The 9,365-nt window shown below is 34.7% G+C and overlaps 1 protein-coding gene across 7 annotated transcripts in view; it reads left to right on the top strand.

Moving 5' to 3' along the window:
- LOC102671696 (glutamate receptor ionotropic, NMDA 2B) overlaps positions 1-9,365 on the top strand; it is a 279,360-nt gene that overhangs the window by 207,273 nt on the left and 62,722 nt on the right. For all 7 annotated transcript variants that reach the window (XM_031508324.1, XM_031508327.1, XM_006611175.2 and 4 more), the window contains 4 exons: positions 1,804-1,982; positions 3,199-3,613; positions 6,571-6,751; positions 7,703-7,841. In XM_031508324.1, the coding sequence (XP_031364184.1) occupies positions 1,804-1,982; positions 3,199-3,613; positions 6,571-6,751; positions 7,703-7,841 (914 nt within the window). The remainder of the gene's footprint in view (positions 1-1,803; positions 1,983-3,198; positions 3,614-6,570; positions 6,752-7,702; positions 7,842-9,365) is intronic.

Genomic DNA, 9,365 nt, shown 5'->3' with positions numbered 1-9,365 from the left:
GAAGAATCGTCTCGAGTTTCGCAGAAAACAAGCGACGGTGTCTTCTTGAGCAAAATTTTCCAAAATTTTCCAAAATTTGTAAATTATTTTGTATTATTTATTCCGTTTATACGACTCACTCGACAAAATCGGTACAATATCGGTTATTGCTGGCGCGTCTATCGGCGAAACTCGATCTCTCGTTTTCGTCCGATCAGGCGAAGAACGTTGCTAATCACGCGGCGAAATTTACACGCGGATATCGAGAAAAGTTTGGAACGGATGTTGGAAATTTTCGAGGGGATGTCACGTTCGCCTCTTGCCACAAGCCTCGCCAAATCGTTTCGTAACAAGCGCTTAAAGTAACGAGAAATATATATATATAAAATAGGCGAAAGGTGAGAAAAGTTTCATTCTCCATTTTACATTTCTTTGCGAGAAGACACAGGACGAGTATTCGAACTACGGATTGATGAAAAAGCTGTCGAGACAGGAACAGGAAGGATCTTTATAATCGCGTACTACGAAATAAGCCAGAAAAATATAATTAATAAATGTATTATATATATATATGCATATAAATAAATTGATGGAATTGATTGCAATTTCTGCGGGTTAATAAGAGTCGTCCTCGTGAGGAGGATCGTGAAGTGAAATTAAGAAACCGGTGGGAGGAAGAATAATGGGAGGGGGATGGGAACGAGGACAGGAAGAAACGGGGTCAACACCGAGAGCGCATCGAGAAGTGGAGGAAGAGTTTTGTGGGACAGGTCAGGATGCGTCCATGACTCGAATGACGGTAACGATTTCGGTTGTTATCTGTTGTAACCAGATCGATCTGATCGAAATCATGAATAATTAATAAATATCCCAACGAAATCTTTTCCAATATTTTGGATAATAAATATTCATAGTATAATATTATCGTTGTATTATTACATCCGATGTCGCGTTTAATATTTAACGTTTAAAATGTGTTTTAAAATGTTCTGAATAGTTTTACTCGTCACTCTTCTATTCTCTTTTTATTTTTTCCTTCTTTTTTGCAAAAATAATCGATTATTTGTCTCGATATAAACGTATAATGAAAATAAAACACTGGCAACACTTGGATCTCGTTAAATCAAATCGAATCTTGAATTATCTTCACCAGCGTATGTTTACCGTAAAAATAGATCAAGAATAGAAGAAGCCTTGAAGATGAACTCGTGTAACCAATAGTATAATTGATTAAGGAAAAAAGACAAGAAAGATTATTACATCCGTTTTATCGTTTCATTAAAACGATAAAAATTGCCGATCGATGGAGTCTCGCGATTTTTTTTATCTCGAGATAATAGAAAAGGATTCTGAATTTTTCCACATACGGAATAAAAAAAATAAGAAAAAGTATTTTCTTTTCCTTCGAAAATTTCGCAAAATTGATGTTCGATCGAATATCGAATTTATACGAAATCGTGATCGTTTATCACGAAAGGAAGCATTTGGCGATAAATCGCGATCTGCAATTGATTGGAACGATTACACCGATAACGAATGAAGAACGATAGTTATCTTGTTCTTCGAGAAAGAACTTGTGATAATTTTTTTATTTTATCCTATTTTAAAACAAGGAGGATTATTTCTGCTCGATCTCGTTTCGAAAGGAACGATGGCTCCATACTCTCTCGCATAATGGTTCGAATAATAAAAAGCTAATAAAATTATTCTTTCTCCTTTTGAGCTTGCACGGAGATTTAATTTTTAGAAAGCAGTGCCGCTTTTAATTGTAATTTATTCGGATACGTTATTAAAAAGAAAAATTAAAAATCTCTCGTGTTTCAGAGATCTTGAAATCGCTGTGCAACGACTTCCTCCCGAAAAACGTGTCGGCCATCTTGTACCTGATGAACTACGAGACGTACGGGCGCAGCACGGCCAGTGCCCAATACTTTCTCCAGCTTGCCGGTTACTTGGGGATTCCGGTGATCGCGTGGAACGCGGATAACTCGGGATTGGAGAGAGTGAGTGAGATGCAAATATGTCCTTTCCCTTTTTCCACAGAAAAAGAAGGAGAGGAGAGGAGAAAAAGTACAGTGTTTTAACAAAATTCTTCTCCGATCTCGTATACTCGAAACGAGCGAAGATGGAAAATAAAAGCTTTCTGCTTTAGATTTTCGGGTGGAATTTCTCCCGAATTGTTGCGTTTCTCGATATTTTTACGTCGTTTCGAGTTTGTCCATTTCCTTGTTTCGTTCCATTCTCATGCGATATTATTCGTACGTGTATATTTTTTAATTTAGAAGAATTCTAGTAGTTTTATTTCTCGTTATTATTTGATTAATATTCGATATAGATGGGCAAAGTTTAATTTGCTTCGATGAGTTACCATTCAATTGTAGTGGATCGATTAGTTTGCTTTTTTAACGAGTCAACGTACAAAGAAAAATCTTGGATCGATTCAGAGGTTCAGTTTATATATGTAAAGGATTCATTATTTTATATATTTATGTGTGAATTGAATAATCATCGTTTCTAACCGCATAATGGTTCGAATAATAAGAAGCTAAATTATTCTTTCTATTCTTTTGAGGAAATTTCCTTACACGGAGATTTAATTTTTGGAAAGCAGTGCCGCTTTTTATTGTAATTTATTCGGATATATTATTAAAGAAAAATTAAAAATTCAATCAGTATAGAATAAAAAGAAAATACATAATCAAATATTTGTGATTCGAACCCTTAAGTAATCATGCAAAATATCTACAAAGCAGATGTATTATAATTAATTTGAAAAGCGCTTCGAATTTGACAAACATGCGATAAATCAAACCTTGAGAATTGGAAATGGTATTTTAAAGAAACGAATGTGAAATTATAATTAATATGAATTACTTAACTTCAAATTTAATTTACAAAAAGAAAACAAGAAACTTATTTAAATTAAAATAGATTTTTCGAGATCCGTTATAAAACTGAAATTTAAATTCTTCTTGATAATCGTCCATCTATATAAAAAAAAATACTTTAAAATTTTAACATAATTCTTACACATGGAACCAATTATTTTTCGCGTTATTCCACTGTGCGAACCACGTAAAACAATTTATTTCCTTATCCTATATTATTATAATTAAACATTTCCTTATCTTCTTTACTTCCCCGAGTAAACTTCTCCCCACGTCATTTTCGTGTCATTTCCTCGCGTTCGTAATTGGATGTGGAATGGCGTCGTTGCAGAGGGCGTCGCAGAGTAATCTGCAGTTACAGCTGGCGCCATCGTTGGAGCATCAAACGGCCGCCATGCTGAGCATCCTCGAGAGGTACAAGTGGCATCAATTCAGCGTGGTCACCTCGCAGATAGCTGGCCACGACGATTTCGTGCAGGCGGTTCGCGAGAGAATATCCGAGATGCAGGACACCTTCAAGTTCACGATATTGAACGCGATCCTGGTCTCAGATATGCGCAATCTCATGGAATTGGTGAACAGCGAGTCGAGGGTGATGCTTCTATATTCGACCAGGGAGGAGGCGATCGATATATTGGACGCTGCCCACGATTACAAAATCACGGGGGAGAATTACGTGTGGGTGGTGACGCAGAGCGTGATCGAGAATCTCCAGACGCCCAGCCAATTTCCAATCGGAATGTTGGGTAAGCGAAACTAGAGATTTTATTATATATATATATATATTAAGTAAATAATAATCGAAGAAGAAGTGTGTCGAGAAATTTTTCAGATCTGACAAAATTTTTAAATTTTAAATTTCCACTTCATTTTTTCCCGCCCATATAAGATAAACAGAACTCGATTATCGAGATGATCCCTTTCGCGAAAAGATCTCCGCTGGAGCGTGTACCGTCGAACGACGTGTTTCCGTCGAAAACAGAATTCCATGAATTTATTTTCCCTTAGAAGGGTGGCGACCCAGAACGATGGAATCTCCAGGAAGGCATCAATTCCCGATTTCCGTGATTCTTACCTTCCTCCTCCTTTTCCTTCTCGTTGAATCGCCCTTTCAATAACTGCCCACTCGAGGCATCGTGAAAATTCTATTCTGGAAAGAGAACCGAGGAAAAATTTCGAGTACGAAATTATTATATGAATCAACGTGTTGAAAATATTCTTTCATCGATCGTTTTTCTTCTCTTTCTTCTGTATCTTCTTCCATATCTCTCTTGCATACGTTCGATTTATAAAGCCGTTTATGCAAAATCTTTTCCATCTTTCGCACGAATAATAATTAAAGAGGGATTAAAAATTTCCTTTCAATCTTTCTCTCTCTCTTCATCTCCTTTCCACTTGATTTATCCCCTAATACTTTTCGAGATATGGATGTACATCTCGAGCCTATGTAATGCTCGAGTGACAGAGAGCTTCTTCAATTCAATATTTTCACGCGAAGAAGAAGAAGAAGAAGGAGAGGAGGAGGATATTCGTGTTGGAACGTAAAGCTCTCCTCGAGGGGCGAAAATACGAAAGGAGGAACAAAAGGAAAGGAAGGAGAGGATTGCTCGCAAGAGATCGAGGAAGCTAGGAATATTGACGAATATTCCGCCAATTTTTTACTAGCGTCCTATTTGTACCTGCGAACTCATCGATTTCCAAAGCTTTCTCCCCCGCAGCTAACGCGCACAGGGATATCGTGTATCATCGATATCGAAGCCAGAGAATGGAAACGGAGGAGCTCAACCTCTAGATGTGAATAAAATATTCGAGGGGAGGGGGAATTCGTTTTGGAAATACGACTTTTCGAGATAAAAAGGAAAAGAGGGGAAATTCTTTAAAGCTAATGGAATTAACAAAATCATCGTGTCGATATTTTCTATTAATGTAATTTTTGGAAAGAAAGCTGTAATTCGTAAATTCTCATGATGATTTAAATAATCTTTCACAACATCAATGTTACGTTTATATGTAAATTATAATACTATGTCAAAGGGAGGAAGAAAACAAGTTTAAGTTTTTCGAGGGTATTTTTGAATGTTTGAATACTCGATCAACGAGATTGTTTCGGAATTTTAATTATTAATATTTTAATTATTAATATTAAATATTATATAAATTATAACACTACATCAAAGGGAGGAATAGAAAACAACAAAATTTAAGTTTCTCTTAAGGGTATTTTTGAATACTCGATCAACGAGAATACTCAATTATTTCGGGAAGAATTTTAATTATTAATATTTTAATTATTAATATTAAATATTATATAAATTATAACACTACATCAAAGGGAGGAATAGAAAACAACAAAGTTTAAGTTTCTCTTAAGGGTATTTTTGAATACTCGATCAACGNAGAATACTCAATTATTTCGGGAAGAATTTTAATTATTAATATTAAGTATTATATAAATTATAACATTACATTAAAGGAAGGAAGAAAACAAGTTTAAGTTTTTCGAGAGTATTTTTGAATGTTTGAATATTCGAGAATACTCGATTGTTTCGGGAAGAATTTTAATTATTAATATTTTAATTATTAATATTAAATAGGAAATAAATTATAACACTACATCATAGGTTGTTTTTGAAAACAACAAAGTTTTAGTTTCTCTTAAGGGTATTTTTGAATACTCGATCAACGAGAATACTCAATTATTTCGGGAAGAATTTTAATTATTAATATTAAGTATTATATAAATTATAATACTACATCAAAGGAAGAAAGAAAACAAGTTTAAGTTTTTCGAGGATATTTTTGAATATTTGAATACTCGATCAACGAGAATACTCGATTGTTTCGGGAAGAATTTTAATTATTAATATTAAGTATTATATAAATTATAAAACTAAAAATCAAAGGAAGGAAGAAAACAAGTTTAAGTTTCTCCAGAGTATTTTTAAATACTCGATTGTTTTGAGAAGAAATTTAATTATTAATATTTTAATAATATTTTAATTATTAACCCTTTGCTCTCCAACGGTGACTCTCCGCCATCACTGGGATTGTTGCATCAACTTAAACGGCAACAATATTTATTTATAATAGCTTCCTAAATCCTTTATATATAATCTTATAAAATATAATCTTATCTTATGGTAATCTTATGAAGCCACCGAATGCNATATTTTAATTATTAACCCTTTGCTCTCCAACGGTGACTCTCCGCCATCACTGGGATTGTTGCGTCAACTTGAACGACAACAATATTTATTTATGTTTGATTCTTTTATATCGCTTCATAAATAGATTCCTAAATCCTTTATGTATAATCTTATGAGATATAATCTTATCTTATGAGTAATTATCTTATGGTAATCTTATGAAGCCACCGAGTCTGAGTCTGAGTCTGGAGTTGCTGGTTCGACCGAGCGAAGCAGGCCTGGAATGCAAAGGGTTAATATCAAGTCTTACATAAATTATAACACTACATCAAAGGAAGGAATAGAAAACGACAAAGTTTCTCTTAAAGGTATTTTTGAATACTCGATCAACGAGAATACTCGATTGTTTCGGGAAGAATTTTAATTAAATCCATTGGAACGAATTCCTGTCCTTCCTTATTTTCCCCCTCAGCTTCCATTCACCGAAATGTAATTCCACTTGTGAAAACTGTTCTCGAACGAATGTATCTCTCCTCCTTTCCCTTTTGATTGTTCAGGTGTGCATTTCGACACGAGCACGGAAAGTCTGGTGAACGAGATCACGACAGCAGTGAAAGTTTACGCGAACGGAGCCGAGAATTTCTTGAACGACCCGGCGAACAAGGATCACACTCTGAACACCAAGCTGAGCTGCGAGGGAAGGGAATCCAGGTGGAACACCGGGGATCTGTTTTTCAAGTAAGACAAACGAATCTCGATCGATTTTCAAAAAAAAAAAAAAAGAAAAGGAAAGGAAAAAGAATTCGATCGAAATTTGAAAATTTGATGATAGTACGAAAGTAACAAGTGAAAATTTATATATTGGACGATATATTCGATTAAATTAGATTGGAAGATATGGTAATCGCGTAACATTTTGATAAATCGAGTTAATATTGGTTAAAAATTATAATTCTCTCTTTTTCTATTGTTTATCCGAGTCACGATTCGATTAATCGTAAATTAATCGATGAATTTATCGAAGATAAAGAGTCAAAGAGAGGAAGAAAACGACAAGTTTAAGTTTCTCGAGGGTATTTTTGAATATTCGATTGTTTCGGGAAGAATTTTAATTATTAATATTAAGTATTATATAAATTATAATATTACATCAAAGGGAGGAAGAAAACAAATTTAAGTTTCTCTAGCGTATTTTTGAATGTTTGAATACTCGATTTCGATGCGAATAAAATCAAAATTACGGGATAGGATGTGAATAAATTGATTAAATTCTTGCAAATTCTTGAAATTATACATTTTTCAAAACGAGTTGTTTCGAAATAATTTCCTTGATTCCGAGAGGATCCTTGAATTATTCATAGGGGAAAAGTACAATATAAGTAAATCGTGCGATCAACGTTTATTTGATCAAAAGATTAGAGGATCTTCGAGTGGAATTATTCATAAGGAAAAAGTATAATATAATAGTATTAACTTAAATAATATACAATAAGTATAATATAAGTAAATTCATTTGATCGAGAGATCAGAGGATGTTTGAATGGAATTATTCGTAAGAAAGAAACATCTAAACTCGTGCATTTCTGTTTCCTTCTGACGAAAAGAAAATTCTGGAAAATTCTGGATATAATTTGATGAAAACTACATCATCATCGTCGTGCAGTTTTCAAAGGAGAATTTCCTCTCCAGGTATTTGAAGAACGTGTCCGTGGAGGGGGATCAAGGGAAGCCTAACGTCGAATTCACCCAAGATGGCGTTCTGAAGTCGGCCGAACTGAAAATCATGAATCTTCGTCCCGGGTTGAGCAAACAACTTGTTTGGGAGGAGGTGAGTGAAGCAAAACAAAAAACATCTCCATCCTTTCTCGCCATCCACGGAATTATTCCCTTCGTCCTTGCACGAGTTTTTCGCGTAGATCAGCGAAAGGAAAGCAAAACGTGGAAACCGAACGATAGCAAAGAATCCAAGTTGAAAAATATTAGTTTCTCTTAAAGGATTCGAGGAAACTTGGAAGGGAAACGAAAACTGAGAAAAAAGAACTCGAATTCCGACATTGGAAGAAAGGAAATTTAGAGAGACTTCATTATTACGAAGAATCCTTGACTTTCTATATTACATCATCGTGGTCATCTTATTCTATTTTGTTATTTTACAATGATTTATTCTGCTTGTAATCTCCTTTAAAAATATTCAATCCAAGAAAACGAAAAAGAATTCGATCCTTGCTCGAACACGATACACCCTCGTTTCCCTGTGCAATTATCTATCGCAATGGCGCTTGAAAATTCATTCTCCCCAATGACGAAGACGCTTAACTGTTGATCGATCAAATATATGCTCGAGGATCCTCGAGGACGATCATACAACACGATTTAAGAAATCGAAATCGAAGCGTAACACTCTCCCTTCTTCGATCGAATCTCCCCTCGTGAAGAACGGTTCCATCGATCTTAATGAGAATTTAAACAACTTTTATTCCTTTAAACATGCATACGGGGATCCCGTGAATCGATGCGACAAATCGTTTCGATAACAAGGGAGGGTAGGAGAGAGAGGATCACGTCAAAATATTATTACACGCTGGTTTGGATTCACGAAGGGGAATCGAGGTTTCACAGAGGGGAAAGTTCGTTTTCTAATGGATGCATTTGACGTTTAATTAACGTCCGGCTTCCTATTGATCGAGAGCATACGCCCAACCGGCCCCCGTATCGATTCTCGATTCGCGCGTTTTCGCGGGTTCACGCGCCAATTGTCATTCCCGTTACGATATAATGACATTCCCGATGCAAAGAGGATCCTGAATTGAAGCTCGAGTTTCGATCGAGATGCTTTGGCGCGACATTAACGGAGATAGTAGGAGTCTTTATCGTCTTTTAGAAAATTTTCCATCTTTCGTTTGAGTAGATTTAGAGTTTTAGTAGAAATTGATAGATAATAAGTAGATTTTACATCTTTCAGAAGTGTAGAAGTTTTTCACGTTTTCAATTTGATTAGGGGATGGTAGAAATCGATCGATTTGTGTAATAAATAGATTTTAAATCTTTCAGAAGTGTAAAAGTTTTTTACTTTTCCAATTTGACTAGATTTAGAGGATAGTAGGAATCGATCGATTTGTGTAATAAATAGATTTTACATCTTTCAGAAGTGTAAAAGTTTTTCACCTTTCATTTGACTAGATTTAGAGGATAGTAGAAATCTTTGGATTGATTTGTGTAATAAATAGATTTTAGATTTTTCAGAAGTGCAAAAGTTTTTCACTTTTCCAGTTTGACTAGATTTAGGGAATAGTAAAAATTGATCGATAATAAATAGATTTTATATCTTTCAGAAATGTAAAAGTTTTTCATC

The sequence above is a fragment of the Apis dorsata genome, unplaced genomic scaffold (assembly GCF_000469605.1).
Source record: "Apis dorsata unplaced genomic scaffold, Apis dorsata 1.3 scaffold_83, whole genome shotgun sequence".
Lineage (NCBI taxonomy): Eukaryota > Metazoa > Arthropoda > Insecta > Hymenoptera > Apidae > Apis > Apis dorsata.
Note: the sequence above shows the minus strand (reverse complement) of the source record. Positions and strands in the feature narration are given on the sequence as shown.